The sequence below is a fragment of the Haliotis asinina genome, chromosome 2 (assembly GCF_037392515.1).
Source record: "Haliotis asinina isolate JCU_RB_2024 chromosome 2, JCU_Hal_asi_v2, whole genome shotgun sequence".
Lineage (NCBI taxonomy): Eukaryota > Metazoa > Mollusca > Gastropoda > Lepetellida > Haliotidae > Haliotis > Haliotis asinina.
Genome location: NC_090281.1, coordinates 18,564,996 through 18,587,810, shown reverse-complemented (window position 1 = coordinate 18,587,810; position 22,815 = coordinate 18,564,996). Strand labels below are relative to the sequence as shown.

The 22,815-nt window shown below is 37.7% G+C and overlaps 1 protein-coding gene across 1 annotated transcript in view; it reads right to left on the bottom strand.

The window, feature by feature from the left end:
• The window catches only part of LOC137273356 (heparan sulfate 2-O-sulfotransferase 1-like), a 190,693-nt gene that overhangs the window by 5,900 nt on the left and 161,978 nt on the right, over positions 1 to 22,815 (bottom strand). The window contains exons 5-7 of the mRNA XM_067805966.1: positions 19,600 to 19,738; positions 8,544 to 8,641; positions 1,099 to 1,256 (exon numbers count right to left, since the gene is read on the bottom strand). Coding sequence (XP_067662067.1) covers positions 1,099 to 1,256; positions 8,544 to 8,641; positions 19,600 to 19,738 — 395 coding nt within the window. The remainder of the gene's footprint in view (positions 1 to 1,098; positions 1,257 to 8,543; positions 8,642 to 19,599; positions 19,739 to 22,815) is intronic.

Genomic DNA, 22,815 nt, shown 5'->3' with positions numbered 1-22,815 from the left:
AGATTAATACTAGAGCATATAGTGCATATACAACTTACACAAAGATTACTACTAGTGCACATATACGCCTGTATGACTTTTACAAAGATTAACCTGTTTTAAAAAATAACAGAACATCTTGCATCAAACACATACAGACAAGAGTAATAAGATAATGTCCCATAAGATGTCTTGTAAGAAGACACAAGTGTACAATACATAAACCACATGAATAATATACCAAATTTACAAACCTTAAAAGGATTGAAACATGAAATAACCAGAGCAATTATGGGGCTGTGCCTCGTAGCTAAAGTTTATTTTGTCCTACAGTAATAACATCACTTGCTATAATGCCATTCCTGACAAGAGCCATCCCCAATGTTTTCACAGAAGCCATGGTGGTTGTACACAGGGACGTGAGTTTACTCTTCATGATTAAAGTTGCCTGAGAACAGACAGCAGAAATGGTCACATGGGTATAGAAAACATCCATCCCAGTCCCAAATTCTGTGTCTATGGAAGTCCACTCAACCCCACATCAATGTTTTAATAGTCATCATACTCGTGACAGTAGAGCTGCCAAAATGCTCAAAGCAATAAGAACACATGGTTGGTGTTGTAGACTAACGATGGACACACATACCTCATAAACATTCCGTCACAATACTAGCACAGTACTCAAGAGTTTTACATCCTCTACTTCACAAACTGACTGATAAAGACATAGGTTAGTGTGGATGAGAAGACACCAAATGTCTCCAGGAATCTAAATGAATACACAGCACCAGATGATCTCATAATGTGTTTCAAGAGTACAAAAGCCACCTGTTCTGTTTCTGACATCTGGTGTTTCAAATGATACTGAAGTTTCTTGTTTAATGCCAGGTGGAGCAATATCACAATTATATGACAGCATCTAGACAATTTCAGTTCAGCAGAATATGAACCTTAATAAATAATAGTGTCTAGATTAACCGTGTCTTGTGTCGTGGAGTTTTCAATAAGTTTTATCTAAACACTACACCACCATTAAAAAAGTAGTTGACAGGCTATATGGACAATGATTTAATAAAATGTGTTAAGCTGATTTTACAACAAAAACCACACAAGCCTCACCTGAGTTGTACAGCTGGACAGCTCCTCGGAACATACGTGGCAGAGTTGCCTCCAACACTGCGATGAAGTCACCAAGTTCCTCAGTAACACCGACCACAAGGTAATGGTGGATCAGATTGTGTTTGGCCTGTTCCAGAGCCCATCTACTTCCAGGAACCCTGTAACGCAGAAGGTTTATCACTGAGAACATCCACCTGTTAAGGTTGGAATAGATTATGCTTGGTCTGTTTCAGAGCCCTGTAACGCAGAAGGTTTATCACTGAGAACTTCCACCTGGTAAGGTCGGATCAGGTTGTGCCTGTCAATACTCCCTGGAACCCTGTAGGAAAGACAATTTCTTATTCAAACATCCACCCAGGAAGAATTAATTTGATTGTTCTTGTCATTCAGAACTGAGAATGGGGATAGCCTAGTGGTTCAAGTGTTTGCTTGTCACAGTGAAGACCTGGAACCGCATGTGTGAAGTCCATTTCTGATGTTCCCTACCATGCTGCTGCTGCTGGAGCAGCACTAAAAGCAGTCTAAAACACAACTCAGTCATTCAAAATACCATGAGGTAATGATTTGTTCATTGTGCATGGCCTGTCCTAGAGAACACCTACTACCGGGTACCATGTAACTAAGTTTGTCATTCAGAAGCTACCTCCAGGAAAGGATGGATTAGATACTGCATGGCCTGTCCTAGAAAACACCTACTACCGGGTACCCTGTAACTCAGTTTGTCATTCAGAAGCTACCTCCAGGAAAGGATGGATTAGATACTGCATGGCCTGTCCTAGAAAACACCTACTACCGGGTACCCTGTAACTCAGTTAGTTTGTCACTCAGAAGCTACCTCCAGGTAAGGATGGATTAGACTGTGCATGACCTGTCCTAGAGACCAATTACTACCAGGCATGTTGTACCCATCCTCGATATCTCCAGGGTATACGTTCCGATAAGTCTCCACTATACCCTGGACGCATCTACGGCTCTGCCAGATAAATTTATTACCTCCCTTTGCTGGCTCCGCCTTCTCACAGTAGCCAATCAGCTAGGCCGCCGTTATAACAGAGCCTGCCAGTGTCAACAAAGGTAGCGGTGGCAACTGCGAGGGTTTGCCCACAGTGCGTCCCAGATTTTAAGGAAATCATACAAACAAATTGACAGGTCCGAAACTATGCAAGAACTCCTTCTGCCTCTTCCAGAGAACCTCTGCATGCTTTGTGTTGCCAATTGTCTGATCAGTTAGATAATTCATAAAACGAAAGTGAGTTGTGATTGGTTCGCTCAACTTCCCAGCGTAGACACCTGACTGGATGAAAAGACAGTCAAGGGAGGTAATAAATTTATGTGGCAGAGCCGTAGATGCGTCCAGGGTATAGTGGAGACTTATCGGAGCGTATACCCTGGAGATATCGAGGATGGTTGTACCAGGATGTTAGCTATTGGCCGTTAAAGACAACATGATAAATAGAAAACAATCTGCCAAATCTAACAAGGTGCAGAATACAAGACAAAAACCAAAGATGATCAATTGCCATTGTTTGAAATTAGTTACGAACTGCCAAGTCGAATTATGGGAAGATTGATGAAACCGGAGTAATAAGGCTTTTGAAAAACAACTCAAAAGTACATAAATTTATCAAATTTTCTGAAGAACTAATGGATCTAATTTCACATAGCTCAATCAAATGAATAATCATAAATTCAAATAATAGTTAATTGTGTAATGAAATTCACATGTGTTTTTTATTTAAGATTACAACTCAATTTCCTTATCGACCTTATTCTGAACATTCCATAAATTTGCGAGATCCATGAGGTTAAAATTGTAATCAGCACTTTTTTTTCACAAGAAATCACCATTAGAAAACAAATCAATCACATTTGGTTGAGACAGAGGAAATTGAAAATCAAATCAGAACTCTTTCAAGACGATTAAATTTCAAAGATTTAAATCTGAAATGAAACCAGACTGCAGTGTGAACATGGAACTATAGAACTATCTTTGACTACCGTGACCTGCCATTTCAGTTATTGTCCATTTTATTACATAACTAATCCATCACAAACCTGACACACATTAGTTTCCTATCAATTATATATCAAAATAATTCTTCACTTGCTTCTCATTATCAATTTTGGAACGGATGGAATGCTATTTTCATCCGAAGGTGAAACCTTTCGTCAACCTTTCGTCTGCTCTCCTGTCATACAGAATTAAGCTGTACAAGATCTTAATTCTATCTCTTCTCCATCATGACATGAATGGCTCATCAGGAAAATCAGGGGTGTTCAGTTTTTGAGATTTACTGGAATCTTCTTTCATCTTTCCTGTGATGGAGCTAGGAGGTAGAGGTGCAACTGTCATCTGGCTGCATGATGTGATGCATTACTATTACTTGTGCTACATCTAACGGCATGGGTGCTGTAGGCGACAGCTTGTGTTCAACTGGTGTCAGTTCTTACAGACATTACAATGACAGCCCTCATAATTACATCCCATACCAGAGGAAACCGATATAGGTATCTGTCTAGTAGATTTAGAACCAATTTAATTCTCTTGACATTGGATTACTTCTGAAGAAATCTGAAGAAATCAGAAATAATGGTCAGTCAAGGGTTTATTGAAGTGAGTGGGTGAGTATTGAAGTCTTGTCTTGTCAAGTCTTGACAAAATAATCCAGTGATCAACAGCATGAGCATCTATCTATGCAACTGGGATACCATGACATGTGTCAACCGAGTCAGTGAACCTAACCACCTGATCCCGTTGGTCGCCTCTTACAACAAGCATGGGTTTCTGAAGATCAGTTCTAACCTGGATCTTCACAGGTCTTTAGTGAAGAGTTGTGAACAGGATGTCTAAGCAGTCTGATGAACAAGGCAATGAAATGATCAACATGAGGTTGACAGTATGAGCACTGATGGATATTGACAAGCTTAGGATAACACACTGAATATGACATGTAACATATGATGGAAAATAGTGATCCATTCGAATATCATAAATGAAACCCAATCCTCATTTCTGTTGCTTCTTACAAAAAGCATGATACATTACAAAATCCTCCACCACTCGTACCTGTTGCAACTTGCAATAAGTAAGGATATGTGTGATACACTCTTTTTCAAAAAGGGTATGGATTTGTTTAATATACCGATACTTCACCAATCCTCCTTTATTTACATAAGATGTTTTCAAATGTCGCATCTTACTGCAGTTGTGTCTGAGTCAAAGAGAACAGAGAGAGAACAAAGAGAAGTTGTGAAACCTTCAGAAGTGTTTAATGACATGAAGCTGAAAGTAGTGGTTATCCTATTCTTGCAATGAAGAGTTCCACATTGTGCAAGACTTTTAAACACAGCAATAACCCATGAGTGACTGCCTTGTTAGTTTCAGGTTTATGGTTATCAAAGTACAAGCTCTAGTTCATAGCTAAGTCAAGACCTTGAACATCAGGGCTAGCTTGGCCACCAAGATGTCACAACATTCTATGCCTGTTGTAATTAATCAATATTTGTGGCCACTAAAACTGCAATAAAATCATTCAGATTATTTGAACTAGACAAAAACAAAGTTAACCTTTAGCTATATGGCGGGGGGATTTAGTACCAGATTCCTATCATTGGCATTGAAGTCAGGAAGAGATTTCACCAACACAATTGATTGGTCATAATACAACTGAGCAATTTTACAGCTGAATTTATTGCTATTACAATATTTTTTACAGCCATGGTTCAATAGTGAACCCAAATTTTATTTCGCCAGTATTGACTTTTAATTTAAAGTTCGACTGGATGGATTTGAAGATCATAAGAAACTAAAACTTTTGGGCATACTTTTTCTATCTTTCATTAAGAGTTCTTGTGAATCTATCTGCAACGCCACAAAAGTATCTGAAAATTATTTCATGACAAAAGTAAATGTTCAGAAAAATATATACAAATGCTCTCATTTCTATTACAATAAAATGGACGTCCCTCGAGAAGAATAGCTAACTGAAAATAATTACATTAAATACTGAAAATACTACACTATACACATTGTGGGCCCACCAGAATGAGTTTTACACACTGTACCCATATGGGGAATCAAACCTGAGTGAATGCTTAACCAAAAGGCTACTCCCTACAATATATTGTGAGTTACTTGGAAAGACATAACTTATCTTGTAAGTAGCATTCCCGAAAGCATTGTGTGACAAATGTGGTGATGGTGTGATGGGTGTGTTTAAGGCTTTCTGTGGACCAATGTTTGGACCTTTCATGAACTCATGTTACAGGCTTTCTGTGGTCCACTTTCAGGATCTTTCAGCAATTCAAGTTAAAGGCTTTCTGTGGACCAATGTTTGGACCTTTCATGAACTCATGTTGAGGGCTTTCTGTGGTCCACTTTCAGGATCTTTCAGCAATTCAAGTTAAAGGCTTTCTGTGGACCAATGTTCGGACCTTTCATGAACTTATGTTCCAGGCTTTCTGTGGTCCACTTTCAGGATCTTTCAGCAATTCAAGTTAAAGGCTTTCTGTGGACCAATGTTTGGACCTTTCATGAACTCATGTTGAAGGCTTTCTGAGGACCACAGTCAAGACCTTTCATCAGTTCATGTTAAAGGCTTTCTATGGATCACTTTCAAAAGCTCATGTTGAAGGCTCTGTCAACCACTGTTCAGACTATTCATGAACTGTTTAGGGCTTTGTGTTTTAAAGTAGTTCATGTTTTGGGGTATGGCACAGATCCTTGATTTGCTTTCACCATTTCATTTGCTACCTCGTGAGCCAGATGTGATAAACAAGAGGAACTGGAGACAAGGTCTCCCACTGTGAAGTCAGAGGTCAAAACACTGGGGAGAGGTAGGGACAAGAGACAAGATAATTCAGTAAGTAAACATCCCACCCATGCTCTGACATTAAATCCTTCGCAGGAATCTTCAATAGATAAGAAAAACCCTTTACCAAAAACCTGATATCTTTTTCTTCTTAACAGGTTTTTCACTCCTCTTATCATGTGTATGTATACAGTTTTACTAACACTCCTGCACACTTTACACAGCCGCAATGATGTTTCCCCCCAAGGGCGACACAGGCTTATGTAAACAGATTTATACTTTGTCTCCTTCATTAATGTTATTTGTAATATAGCAACAGAAAAGAAGAGCGCCCCTGTATTTGATGTTGCTTTGCTTGAATGAACCAACTTCAATTGTGAATGCCTGGAAAATGATACAATTAGTGGGATGATTTGGGGTTGAATTTTGATTTGCACTTTAAGCAGGATATTAAATAGACTGTTCCAATACTAAAAATGTGAAAATATTTACACTGTAAGCAGGACTGTATCAAATAAACTGTACAAAATAAGAAGACATAGTCATCAATCTCCCCGGCAATGGCAAAATATCCTTCATGAATATGTCTACACGTCATGATTAAGCCAAATGTTTTGGTGTGTATATAGGAAAGTGGAAGGAGAGTAATGAAAGGTTTTTAAAGTTCTGCCCCTGAAAGGAGCACAACTACCAATTTCTGTCAAAGTCAAACTTGTTGCCATGGAATGCCAAACTATTCAGTTGGAATTTAAAAATTACCAAAAGGTACCAGTACACCACCAGAACTATCTATGGGCCAAGTTTGGTGAAGAAACAGTCAATGGTTTTAGAGTTCTGCTCTGGGAAAGAGTACTACCACTCATTTCAGCCTAAGCCAAATTTGCTGAAATGGAAACGCCAAAAATATTTTATTCAGAATTCCAAAACTACCAAAAGGCACCAGTATACCACTAGAACAGTTTGAGAGTTCTGCTCCAGAAATGAGCACTACTACAAATTTCAGTTTTAGTCAGACTTGTTGCAATGGAAACACTAACAATGTTTTATTCAGAATTCCAAAACTATCAAAAGGCACCAGTACTTCACTAGACCAATCTATGTGTCAAGTTTGGTGAAGAAATAGAGAATAGTTTTAGAGTTCTGCTCTGGAAAAGAGCACTACCACCAATCAGTCGAAGTCAAACTTTTGCCATCAAGGATCATCAAAAAAAATTTTATTCTGCATACCCAAACTATCAAAAGGCACCAGTACACAACCAGATTTATCTATGTGTCAGGTTTGGTGAAGAAATATTGAATGGTTTTAGAGTTCTGCTCCTTAAAAGATAAATGTGCATGGATGGAAATACATTGTGAGGGATAAAAAATATTGATTGTTTATTACCTGTTGAGGGTAATAACAAACGTGTCCAAAAATAGATCAATTTGCTGCAAAACCCAAATGTGAGGCGTAAGTAATTATTGGTAATACTGGTGTAAAGTAAATGGGATGATTATTCACATGGCGCTGATAAATCCGAGGACAAGTCATGAGTCACGGCATCAAATGAGTAACAGACAAACAGCGCCCCAAGCCCAATGCAATATTATGTGATAATGCCTTCCGAACATTATAAGCAGTATCGTTCCACTTTCATTTTGGAACAGAACTTGGAGAGACCCAAAAACTCTCAGATTGTCAGTCCTTCAGATAAAATATTGAGAGTCACAGATCTGCAACAAGGAGCAGACTGACTCATGTTATTATCCCACTGTCAAGAAATGACATTCTTCCCCTGGGTAGACATTGTGTCAAGATTTTCATCAAATCATTGGAACATTTGTAGAGTGCTGGAGTTATGATTGAGTTACTGACAAATGGGAATCTATGACCCTGTTTGAGTTTCTACAGGCTTTGATCAGGGTAACGTAGAAGGCATATTGGCAATTGCCAAACACAGAATATGAGCTAGAAGTTTGCAACTAGAACTTTCAAAGATGGATTTTTACATCACAATGATTAAATCTGGAAGTACCATGAACTGTTTTATTTGGTGCTCACTCTGTGAACAAATTGAACATGCTGACGAAAATCAAAGAGTCGATCTGTTTAACTTGATATAATTGAAACCTTAGAAATAGATAAAGGAGACAGAAAATGTTATTTGTCTCATCAAAGTAGCTACCTTTTGATAGTGCAGCAAATGTAACTTTGGGTCCCTTAGGTGACACATGAAAAGAATCCAGGACAGATTGTGGGCAACTTATTGCGCATCTCACCATGTCATGAGATGGTAAAACAAGGTATTATTCAGCTTCTCCATGGAATTTTTGTATTTTATTAACAAAGCCATTAGCACTATGTGGATGCACTGATGCGCTGACAGACAAACCAAACAGTTCCAGTTAGAAGTTTCATGTCTGACTTATCATGCCTGCTGACCCATAAACATGCAGGGCAGAACTGGTCTTCTGCAAACCAGTGCTACTAACGGGATTGGGTGGTCAGGTTTGATGATTTTTTGACACATGATTGTATCCCAACTGTCTTATCCAGATTATTTACAGTTTGCTGCCATATAGCTAGCATATTGCTGAGTGGGTGTTCAACAATAAACTGTTATGTATGCAAAGGCACGTAAATCATGAACTTACCAGCACTCAGCATTTTGGCCACAGAAAAATGGAATTTGTAGCCAGAGATTTCCAGGATCACAATCTTCCCCATTCCGATTAACACATTCATCGAATGTCTGAAAATGACATGTCACAATTATTATGAATCATAGACATGCAATGACATAGAATACTACTTTGTAATGATATACACCTTGCCAACTCAGACAAACAGTAACGAGCATACAAATCATAACAAATTCTTAACTGGGGAATAAATATTGTGTCATCATATCCTTTGTCAGGTTATAAGAATATGTACATACCATGTCAGTGCTTTCAAATAAAATGTATCACATATGAATTCAGTTTGTTTATTATTGTTTGAATGAATTTTTTTAATATTGTGCAGATTGTAGAAATCACCATTTTATTATTTTTCACTTTTCATATTCAGTCTGGCATCATGCAAACATTACTTATGTGAACTGCAGTTGACAAATGGACATAACATTGGAAGAATTTGTGTTACTACCTATCGTCTGTTTTCCAATGTCATTATGTAATTGATTGTTTAAGCAAGTGTCAATAATGTTGGTTATGACCACCTGATCCATATCACTCCCTATTATAGCACACTCTACTAGGAACTATCCAGCCTGCAATCCCTAGTGGTGTTATGTGAGAAGCAAGAGGTAGAAGTAAAAATGCTACTTTGTTCTAACATTAAAAATGTTTGCACGAAACACGAAATGAGAAAAGGGGCAGTGGGGCAGCCCAGTGGTAAAGCATTCACTCATCACACTGAATACCCGTGTTTGATTCCCCACATGGGTGCAGTGTGTGAAGTCCATTTCTGGTGCCCTCCTGCCTTGACACTTCTGGAATATTACTGAAAGAGGCATAAAACTGAATTCACCCACTCACTCCATGAGAAAATTCTTCACAATTTCTAGACACGGCCCCAAAGAAATACCCACCTTTCATTTCAAACATTCTCTATTAATTAACCAATTCATTTGAAACATTCTCTATTAATTAACAAAACAGCAATTCTCACTGTCCCCTAAAGAAATTTTCAAGTTGACTTTCCTCTCTTACATTATCTTGTTGCCAGAATTCATAACCCTTGTTTCTATTACACACATTCTCTTCAGTGATCACCCACTGGTGTTTTGCAAGGGGGGCCTTCTTGGGTCTATCGGCTTAATGTTTCCCTTCCAAATATTCATGACCCATTGTATGGGTGATTATAACCTCTCATTGTCTTCTTTCTAATCGTTTGAGAGTGTTACATGCGATCAATCATCAGAAGAGGTCCCAGATGTTTTCTGATGTGGTTGGTGAAGCAGGTTCGCGAAATACTGTATCAATTTCAAAAGCCATTTAAACTTGTGACATAAGAGATCAAGTTTCCCAAGCACAACAAAAACATCTTTGAACTCTTTTGATGAACAAAGATCATTGTGCAAGCAGCCAGATATTTGATGGAACTTGAAATGAAACAGAATTACGCTGATGTGTTACTCAACAGCATAATGATCTCTCCTTAATACATGTATATGAATTAGGGTTAAGGTATCATGACCAAACACTATGCATTCAAAACAGATAATCAAACAGATTGTGAATGGGTTTCTTAATACCTTAGGTAAGTGACTGAGTATTATAACAAAGCAAATATGTTAATAATCAACAAAATGCAAAGCTCAATGATTATATGCATTTCATCACATCCTTTTCTGCATAATATATATATTCTTGTGGATGAATATTTATTAAACAAAATTTGTACAGATGTTCTCCATGTCACTGGTATCTTATATATTTCAAAATAACTTATTCTGTCACAAAAATTGATTTTCTCTCTCCAAAATATAGGAAGCCAACACTGTATATCTTTCATTCAATTTTACAGTTTGTTGTCATCTCTGTACTCGAGTGAGTGCATGAGTGAGTGAGTGAGTGAGTGCGAGTGCCCCAGCAGCATCACACCAGTGAACACTAGATATGGGTCACCAGTGACATGGTACACATTGTACTCATGTGGGGAATTGAACACAGTCTTCGGTTAGACAAGTGATTGCTTTAACTACGAGGCTACCCTACCATTCTTCTACAAATAGATGTCATTCCTTCAACACAAATAAATACTTAAACATTGAAGAGATGATCTTGTATCACGTTGTCTTTAAGACAATGTTTAGGAAACATTAACTATCAAGGTAAAACCTCATCAATAATTTGGACCATAATATTACCATCAGAAAGACACAGTCTTCTCATCTTCAGGAAATGTGTTATCAAATATCTTACACTTGGAACTTATAATACTGCTTTTGGCGCCATGGTTACTGAACATTAGATGACCATTGTTATTATTATCCGCTTGACTTCAAACCGTTCCAACACAACTGGTTTAAAATTACCAGCTGCAATGTTCTATCATTCTAAAACCTTGAGCTATTTACAAGAACTCAGCTTCAACTGAGGTAAAAGTACAGGCAGTAATGATACTTGAAGCACAATTAGGGGTTGAGGCATTTTACAAATGATACAAAACAAGAAGGAAAAAAATAAAATTAATTTACTCAATGCATCATTGCTGGTATGTTTTTTGAAGGGTAATTCCACCAGAAGTATAATCAAACTTGTTCACATACAAATTTTAATTCTAATGCTCATATTATTTCTAAATGGTTTTACACTTCAAGATTCTTGAAGAAATAGGCTATTTAAGAACCCTGTATGATACAACATTGCTATTTCGCATGCAGAAATCAATTTAGATTTTTTGAATGCATATTGTGAGGAAGATTTAATGCCTGACAAATAGCTAGGATAAAGAGGAATCTTAAAGTGGGGAGAAATCCAGCCTAAACTGAAAGAAGAACTCAAAATCAATTTTCCATTTTAACGTCTTTTTTTTTTCAAACAGAAATTATTGGAATTGTGCAGTATGCAGAAGGGAGACTGTTTGGATTCTGAAAGAAATCAATTAATTATTCGATATATTTTCCAGAAAAGTGAAATATAAGTCATCTGATTCAATGAACAATGATATGATAGATTGAAAACGTCAATCTGTCAAATTGTGATTGCTAAATGGCATGTAATTCATCCAGTACAGTTATTACATGACTTCTACCTACCTAAAGTTCACGACTGGCATGCTATCTTGCATCAAAACAAAGTAATATGTCATTCCCCAAGGTTGACAAAGAACTTAAAAACTTACCAAGACAATGCCTCCATAGGAGATCAGCATTGTGATACACAAGTAGATGTATGCTGAGACCATAAAGGCAATGCACAAAGTTAGAACTGGGAGTCTAGACTCTGGTCCAAACCTTTTGATCTAAGATGGTGAGTCTTCCATGTGTGTGTGGAAGCCATGTTGCCAAGGCGGGCAACTTCATGTGCCTGACTCTGAAGGTGTGGGTTTGAATTCCAGATGGGACTCAACCTAGTAAAAGTACTATCTGCACTCTACAAAGATAGTGTGATCCCCAATGTAATGTTTGTTACATCTGACCACTTTCTAAATAGCACTGTGTATATTCTGAACATGACACCACACTGAATAAGACAATGACAATGCCCCCAACATCCCCGTCAGAAATATGACTCTACATTGAATAAGACAATGACTTAATGTCCCCCTACTTCTACTTCCCCATTAGAAATATGACTCTACATTGAATAAGACAATGACTTAATGTCCCCCTACTTCCCCATTAGAAATATGACTCTACATTGAATAAGACAATGACTTAATGTCCCCCTACTTCCCCATCAGAAATATGACTCTACATTGAATAAGACAATGACTTAATGTCCCCCTACTTATACTTCCCCATCAGAAATATGACTCTACATTGAATAAGACAATGACTTAATGTCCCCCTACTTCCCCATCAGAAATATGACTCTACATTGAATAAGACAATGACTTAATGTCCCCCTACTTATACTTCCCCATCAGAAATATGACTCTACATTGAATAAGACAATGACTTAATGTCCCCCTACTTCTACTTCCCCATTAGAAATATGACTCTACATTGAATAAGACAATGACTTAATGTCCCCCTACTTCCCCATTAGAAATATGACTCTACATTGAATAAGACAATGACTTAATGTCCCCCTACTTCCCCATCAGAAATATGACTCTACATTGAATAAGACAATGACTTAATGTCCCCCTACTTCTACTTCCCCATTAGAAATATGACTCTACATTGAATAAGACAATGACTTAATGTCCCCCTACTTCCCCATCAGAAATATGACTCTACATTGAATAAGACAATGACTTAATGTCCCCCTACTTCCCCATTAGAAATATGACTCTACATTGAATAAGACAATGACTTAATGTCCCCCTACTTCTACTTCCCCATTAGAAATATGACTCTACATTGAATAAGACAATGACTTAATGTCCCCCTACTTCCCCATCAGAAATATGACTCTACATTGAATAAGACAATGACTTAATGTCCCCCTACTTCCCCATCAGAAATATGACTCTACATTGAATAAGACAATGACTTAATGTCCCCCTACTTATACTTCCCCATTAGAAATATGACTCTACATTGAATAAGACAATGGCTTAATGTCCTCCTACTTCCCCATCAGAAATATGACTCTACATTGAATAAGACAATGGCTTAATGTCCTCCTACTTATACTTCCCCATCAGAAATATGACTCTACATTGAATAAGACAATGACTTAATGTCCCCCTTCTTCCCCATCAGAAATACGCATCATGAACAAGTAAGACAATACCATATCCTACGACACCAGACTTAACACATGTCTAATGCTGCATAATTATGAAAGAGGAAACCTATGGGTATAGCTATGGAAGGATCTCTTCCAGTTTAACAACATCCCTTTGGTTTGAGGAAACACATGGCCAAGCCAATATGGTTAAATATTCTCATTCCGTTTTTCACAAATATATGCAAATACAGCACCACTTCATTGTAGCTATGTAGTTTTGTAACTAAGTCTGATGCTCTTCCAACTTAATAGCATCATTTTTCTGGTTTTGAAAAACACATGGCCGCTTCAGTAATATCAGTACGTTGTGCTGTCACTGTGCTACAAGCTACCTTATTACATTATATGCAATAACACCACTTGTTGCATATCATGGATGTGTCTGGTATAACAGAGGTATTACATTTTCATGAAACTGTCTTGAACCTATGTCAAAATATCAAACTTAACGTAATCAAGAAGTTCACTAAAAATAGAACAAGGTTTTCTTTAATCCTCATCATCACTTGCTTGATAATGGTGTTAGTACCTAAACCGAAACATCAGATTCATTGCAACACAGAGGCTAACTATCCACAGAACCTGGTTTTCCTTCAACCACAAGTTGAACCCTCTTTACTCGGACCCCCTATATCTCGAAACCCCACCTTCCGGATGATTTTTATGTGAAACGGAAATTAAGTTCAGTGATTGTACTCACTTTAACCAGACCCCATGTTTCCGGATCGGGACAGCGAATTTTAAACCAATTCACATAGATTTCCATTGAAAAATGATCCTGTTCTCCCGATGGGAAGATTGTGCTTCACACGCCACATGATTTTGCCCAAGACAACCTGACAACTTGTAACTTGTGTTCCACCTTCCATGTATTATCGGTACACATACATGTTATGATGATTCGCTGTTAGTGATATTAACTATTTATTTATTGATATATGTATGGGAAACACTTTCACTTAATTTTCACAGTTTGCTTGTTTGATCCAGTTAACTGGATGTCTCACTATCTGGGCGATTTTTGTGTGAAACCAAAACATCCTGATCAATGGGGTTCAACTGTATTTTGAAGACAATTCACAAGTATCACTGACCATGAAAGTGACTAAAACATTACACACACTCATATCATGTGTATTGTCTTAGCTTGCATTTAACTTTATTGATTGAAAAAAACTTGTTTTTTTCCATAAATTTATCCTGAAATTTTTTCATGCATTTAGAGCCATGTTTCATGGTTGACCAAACATTGACCTTAAACTTCATGAAGGTCACTCAAAAGTTCATATCAATGTGTCCAACTAGACAAGATGTAATCATTTGTCACCATATTCTGCTCACAATCATTCAAGCTACCTTATTGTATACAGAGAATTCTGACACCAAGCTCCTACAAAGTGTCCTTGACCTTCAGTTTTAGCCAATCATATGGCAGAAAAATTCCCCAAAGGCATATTGGAGGAATATACTGGACATGGATTTGAAATTTCTCAAATGAAGTCATTCGTTTGCATATGATTACACTATGTGGTATTACTGTTAAAGGTATTGCGTGATTGAAGCATGCTAAATGACAGCAGTAAAACTAGCCCTGAGTGTACACTAGACAAACCTCAGATCTGCAATTCTGTTCCACTTGATATATTCAACAGGTATTGCACTGTCAATCAAGATGTCTGCCATTTCTGTCTACCATCTGGCAATTAAGAAACCTAATAAGCAATATTATTGGCTAAATGGGAGACATCAATAACCAGCCAATGACAGAATACCTGTTTGAAATGAGGGGTCACATGATTACACTTTTAAGGGCAGGACAGCACACAGACAAGGTTAGGATAGGTCGATCCATTAGGAGACTTTTGATTGGCTATCAATTCCACACTGACAGTAATGCATGTGAAGATCAGTCATTTTCAGTATCTAGTGTTCTGTCGAAATGGATATGTTGAAGTTTGAGAAAGGCTTGAGTGTATTTACATCAACACTTGCACATCCCTATACTTATATTGGTTATGTGGGCACTTGTAGATGGCAGATCATATACCATCCTGACACGGTCTCAACATCAAGTCAGGGGAGATAACTGTGATCTGGTGAAAAGTTGTATTGTGTGGACAAAATAAATAATGGATGCTTTCATAACCGTGAATTATCTGTAGATGACCTATGAATAAGGATGGCAGGGTATATATTTCTACATCGGGACTGAAGATGGAGAAAATACTGGAGGTATGTATATTCACTGGGATGATGTCAGGAAATATGTCAGGAAATATGGTTACAGTACAGATGAAAAGTTGAAGGAAATTTCTTTATAAAAATGGGAGATTGTAAAAAAATATCATCACTGTGAATACGAGAGGTTGTGGGTAAAAATCTGTATAAGGATACGTGGTTGTTTGGAAATATCGCGGATCTAAAGATGCGGGGTTGTAGGAAAACAAATCCCCTTATGCAAGTGGTTACATGGAAATATCAAAGTAAAGATGAGAGATTGTAGGAAAATATTACCTTAGAGATGTGGTTGTATGGAAATATCATAAATTTAATGATGAGAGGTTGTAGAAATAATTATCATCAATGCAAAGATGAAAGATTGTATGGAAATATCAATGTAAATTGACAGGTTATAGGAAAAGACCATTAATTGTAAAGATGAGAGGTTTTAGGGAAATATCATTAAACATAAAGATGAGAGGTTGTAGGGAAATATCATCAATGTAAAGGTGAGTTATTGGACAAAATCCATTTCTGTTGGCCCTTACAACCAGCAATAGACATTCGGGTTCACATTTAACCAGGAATCCCAATGATGTGGGATTTGTTCAGAGGTTTCAGAACATTGTGAAGTGTGTACTAAATATCTCCTCAGAACATGGCATCAAATACAAGACAACACAGAGGCTGAGGTCACAGTACAACCTCACTACATGTGGTTCGTTGAGAGGTTTGTGGGTTTGTGAAGAAGGCTGAAGGAGGAACAGAGAAAACACACACCATGACCTGAAATACAACCTAAACATGGTAAATTCCTGACGAACTCATCAAAGCAAACAAATAACTTTGCCACAATATCTCTATCCACTTTTTGTCCAATAAATCTATCAAACATGGCTTGTGATTAAATGAAGACAGCTTACGATAAAATCTAATGAAAATGATCCTGGTGAAAAACTGCTCCCTTCTAGAAGGGCTTGAGCAGTTGCTGAGGCCATTAGTTCTCATTCCCCCTGAGTCCACACTTCTTGGCAGCCTCAGCATAGACATATGGCCCCCAAGCAAAATATGCTCTGCATGCAATCATCTTGATTGCGAGTTATGGAGACCTACGGCTTATGCCAGGATTACGCAAATTTGAGAAAAACATGAACATGTTCAATAATTTGTTCTTGGGAAAGGATAATCTTGCAGAGAAGCATATTATTTTCTCATGTCATAAAGTTCATGTTTGTGATATGTATTTTTTAATCATGCAAAAGTAGATGCATGAGTGAACTAAAGAGCAATAATCTTTGAACACACTTAAAACGTAGGCTGATGAGCGAAAATAAAATTCACTTAAACTAACAGCAGTGCTTAGCATGCCATTAAATATTAAAGGTTCTGACAAGCATTTTCAAAATAATTCACTCAGATTATGCTTTTCTCTATATATGACATTACGGATATAGTATTGCCCCAAACAGACTATTTCTTACACACCCGTGGGTGAGAAACCCACGTGAGATAACTGGTATCACACATATGTGTGACATCGATGTCTAATCCTGCGACTGGTTACTCCATGGTGATTACCTAAGGTCAGTTATGACGGACTACTTTCCTGAAAAAAATTTATTGATAAGTTTCTTGTGCTTCAACCAAATGCAGACCTGTTACTCGTTTCCAATACTTTAAAAATCTGTATAGCTGTCTCCTACCTTAATTATGTGATTGCATTGTAAAAATGTATCAGTATTTATGAAAAAAACCAAACTTAGTTTAGATAGTAACATGTATGATAATCTATTTTGTTTTCCTTTGTTGTCTGCTACCATAGTTACAGCAGACTATACAGTCATTCATGACGTTATGTATCAATGCGCTACTACAGTCAGAGAAAGGGTGAAATATGCATCCAGTGGATCCAAAGCGGTAAGATTTTAGGTGTGTAAGAAACAGATTACTTTACTCGAATCTGTCAGATATAATCTATCTTACAACAAGTTGTAACATAAATTATATATGACAGACACTTGTTTAGTACTCTCTATGTAAAACATGGCAAGGTGGCATACCTTGTGGTTAAAGTGTTCATGAATGAAGACTGAGGTTTGGTTCCCCACAAAGGAACAATGAGTCGAACACATTTCTGGTACCCCCCTCCGTGATACTGATGGGTTATTGCTAAAAGTGAGTAAAACTATGCTCAATTACTAACTATATACAAGAAAGTAATGAAGCATACAACTGTTAGGTTAATACGCAGTGATTGATCTAATGTGATATTCAGCTTGACAACAGAGTTAGAATCTGCACTGAAACATTGCAATATGCAATAAACAAGAAGGTGTCATCCATCATGTTGCATGCTTGATTACTGGCTCAGCAAGTTCTAGAAAGCAGATCTCACAGTGATATACAAAACAGCCAAGTAAAAGCTTTGCCATCAGGTTAATCAACAATTCTTCAGTCAAACTGAGCTGTGAATATTGCTTTTATGTGAAGAAGCAAGTGTAAAATCATATTATTGCTGATGAAACAGTCCCCCACTTTCATTACAAGAACTTCAGTCACCCCTTGACTTTGCTTGAAGCTATTGAATGAACAGGAGTTGTCTCCCTTCCATGCCTTGTCTACGGTAATCACTTTTGCAAGAAATCAGTTCTGGAACACCTGTCAGCGATCGCAAGGAGAACCACACAGATACAGATTGTTACCTACACTATCTGTTGCTTATACAGGCTTTAATTAACAAACACTGATTCTGGAAAAAGTAACATCTTTCAGTGGGGTGATTAAACCAGCTAGCCTTGTCTTCTCTATGTTGAGTGACATGTGACTTTATCAAACAGCCTATCACTGAAGCGCTCCTGATCTGCCAATTACATGTGTCTGTCTCCACTAATTACTGCATTCTCCTGGACGGGTGATTGGTTAACCTATGTGAGTGCTATGCAGGTATTTTGTAGTGTTTTGGTCCTCTAACCACTTACTAGCCTATCAGCTGATCAGCACTGCAGGTGTTAAACTGTGAAAAATAGCTGGACCACCTAATTCAAAGTGTTGCTAAATGTGTGGCCGAACATCTAATTTCTGAAGAGAACAACTTTCACAGATAAAAGGTTCCTAAATCATATTCATAAACCAATACAAAAAGTATCCCTGATACATCCTGCATAATCTCTCTGACTAGCAGTTTAGAATTAGCAGAAAACGATTCTGACATATTTGTAGCTGACAACTGTTGATGAAGAGGAATGAATTTGTTGTCTAAAAGTTGACTTTCATGTTCTTGTGGCTTGTGAGCCTGGCACATTTTCTATCCAATATGTTGTATGTGCTTACAGAATGCCCCGTGGTCTGGAGTTCAGTGTGTATAAATTGCGATATTTTTAATATGTTTACTTTCACTTGTTTAGGAACTATATTTGTTTAAGATAGAAGATATATTAGTGATGTGTTTTGAAGGATCCAGGGGTCATTGAGACTACTATAATTAAATTTAACATATGTTATTCAAATTGTGAAGATATTCACTTAAGTACTGACAGCTTGAAAGCAAGATAATAGCTGCATATATATTACATACCAATCCGCTACATAAAGTGACACAATGTCTGATTTGTGGAATGACCAAACATGCTGCATTACACCAATATACAAGCATCATGGATGCAGACTTTGTAACACAATCCAGGTGATACTATTTCTATGCTTTACAAGAGTCAGAATGAGAATACTAAGCCAGTGCGTTTTTGTGTACACTTTGTAAACTTATATGTCAACAGTGAAATGCCAAATAAGCACTTTCCCTGCCAGACAGGTATTCAAACACTGTAGTTTCATCTATTTTTGGTTTAGTTTGTTATTTAACAACGCATTCAGCAATATTCCTGCTATAAGGCAGCAGTTTCGAGTTTGGACCTTACAATGCAGTGATCAACAAACTGAATATTGATCTATGTAATTGGATACAATGCAGTTAGTCGCCTCTTGCGACAGGCATGGGTTGCTCAAGAGCAAGTCTAGCCCTGATTTTCACATGTATGGTTACATCTATACATGTGTGGATGACAAATATATTTCTTTTTACCTCTTTGTTTCCTGCTTTCCTGCGTTTGAGGGATGGTCTAAAATCATCCCCATACCGGACAAAGTAGTAGTAGGACACCAGCCGATCCAGGGGGTCACGCACTATGTTGATGTATATGGGTTTCTTCAACAAACCAAAGCTGTGGATAAAAAGACAAAATGTGTAACTATCATCTTGAAAACAATATAGCATGTTTTTGTGTGATATACGAGAAACAATAACGATTCTACCATGACTTCAGTAAATACTGGATTCTGATTGGTTAATCAACGTCATTTAGAGGTATGTAATCACGTTATATACCTCTGATTTTCCAACACATTATGTATTTGCTTAAAATCTGAATAATGTGGTTATGGTAGAATGGAGATAAATGTAATGTGCTGGAAAATCAGAGGTATATAACAAAATCATAATAGCTTTATGTTTTGCATTTAAAACCTCATGCTATGTGTTTGGTTTTAAATCAAATTTAGAGCTATTATAATTTCATTATATACCTCTGATTTTCCAACACAGTATGTTAATCTCCAAATTTAAACATCCTGAAGGGGCATGTGATCACCACAGGACAAACCAAGTATCAGTGAGTATATCATCACAAATCCATAAACCTATGTCAAACACAGCAAAAAATTGTTCATAAGAAGTCATTCATATTCCAAACCTTGTTCTATTGACAGAGTTCTCAAAAGTGAACATTCACTATCACAAAGTTAAGAACTTTTGTAATATAGACAGGTATCATCTAGCATACATAATTCAACTTTATAGTATATCAAGAACAGACATATTCCATAAAAATATGAAACATCATGAAATGTCATTGGAATAAAAATTTCATTTAATCATCATTTCCTTAAATTTGCACAAACAACTGTCTTGAAAACATCTTGTGAAATGCTTCCTAAGTTCTGGTACAAAACAATGTTTAAGTGAATCAGGCCATAGAGCAGAGAGTGTTTAATCAGGTGGAAAACTGAAGACTAATTAAAATTAATATTGGAGAAAAAGTCACACAGATAAAGAGAACACAGAAAATATATCTTTTGCTTGAGGGAGCAATATCTGCCTTACAACTGTAGTGCTTTTTCAGGATCTGTTACATGATACTAAGCTTGAGAGAAAAGGATTAAAACTGCATACATGGTGTCTGAAAATGGTTTATATGGTTCATATGGTGATGCCTAAAAATGCTGTGTCTGTAAATGTGCTGTTAAAGGTCACATGCAACGTAAAACACAACTTGCAGATTCTGGTACCTTTCGGTATGCACTTACCGAAACCTATCATAAAAAATGCCAATTCAACCTATAAAGTTGGAAAAAAAACGCGATGAAAGAAAAGCCCGCGAAATCGGAGTTTAAACGTTTCACTAAATTCCCCCCAGCGCTGGGGGAAAAACTGGTTTCAATAGCTGTGCTGCGCTGCGTCCATAACGCATGCGCAGTAAATAGGTTCGCGGAGCTTGAAACAGTATGCATGCCCAGCGTCTGAGGTCGTGAGCAGTAGTCTAATCTTGGTTGTGTACACAAACAAATAAATAATCTACTCATTACATAAAACAACTTGTTGATTGTGGTAAGCAGTCTCTCGGTGTCTGGTTTATTCACACCTATATGTCTGCCTGCCTGTCTGCTAAAGACAACATGCAATACACAGCTTCAATCATTGACCACGTGCAATTTGAACTTAACACCTACGAGGGGAAGTCAATAAGTTCATAGAAGTGGGTGCTGATATATCCTTGGTGATGTTGTCATTGGTGTCATTATTGAGTTGATTCATCTGTGACTCTGTATACTGATACCCAACCTTCCTCGAGCATTTACTTGAGAGTTAGAGCCTTTAAAAGACGATTACCCTGCACAAATCATGGAAACCTCCAAAACTGAGTTTCGTGCAGTTATCAAGTTTCTCACTAAAGAAGGTGTGAATGCAACCGAAATCCACAAACGCATGATCAATGTGTATGGCGAGGAAGCCCCTCAATATTCCACTGTGGCAAAATGGTCAGCTGAGTTTAAACGAGGTCGCAGCTCCTTGGAAGATGACCCACGGTCAGGAAGACCTTCTGAAGCCATTACAGAAGATACAATTGCCCGGATCCAACGCTTAATTATGTCCGATCGGAGAATAAAGGTGGACGAGATAGCTTCAGAGTGTGGCATTTCACATGGAAGTGTTTGCACAGTGATCCATGAACACCTGCACATGTCCAAGGTATCCGCAAGATGGGTCCCTCGTAACCTAAATGCACATGATCGTCACCAGAGAGTTGAATCCAGTCGTGAGCTGTTGGACTTCTACAACGCTGATCCTGATAACTTTCATGCTCGTCTGGTTACTGGGGATGAAACCTGGATTCATCACTGGGATCCCGAAACCAAACAAGAATCCATGCAGTGGCAGCACAAGCATTCTCCTGCACCCAAGAAGTTCAAAACACAACCTTCTGCTGGCAAGATCATGGCAACCGTTTTCTGGGATTCAAAGGGTGTGATTCTCATAGACTATAAACCACCTAAAACTACGATCACAGGGGCTTACTATGCTGACTTGTTGAAAAGATTGAGAGCGGCCATCAAAGAGAAGAGGCGTGGGAAGTTGACAGCTGGAGTCATGCTTCTCCACGACAATGCACCAGTCCACAAGAGCCGTGTTGCACAAGCTTCTCTTCAACAATGTGGCTTCGAACAACTAAACCATCCCCCATACAGTCCAGATCTGGCCCCCAGCGACTACTATCTGTTTCGCAATTTGAAATCTCACTTGCGTGGAACAAGATTTGCCAATGATGATGACCTCAAGGCAACAACAGAGGCATGGCTGAGGGACCAATCTGAAGACTTCTATTTCAAGGGCATAGACAGTCTCAAAGACAAATGGGCAAAATGCATCGAGGTTCAGGGAGACTATATTGAAAAATAAAACCAATATCACAACCATTGTGTTCTGTTTTATATCGAGTTCTATGAACATATTGACTTCCCCTCGTATCAGACTATACGACATAAAGAAAATAAGTTGATTTATGACTCGTACACCCGAGTCCCGTGTCTGCCACATTATGTAATTAGGCAGGTGTGATACACATGACATGTTTTTATGTCTGTGGGTTGCAAACAAACTACATTCATTTTTTTCGGATGACTGGATCTGACGGAAACTGGTGCAAACTCTTGTCAGTTTCAAGGCCTGCTTTGTACTTGGACG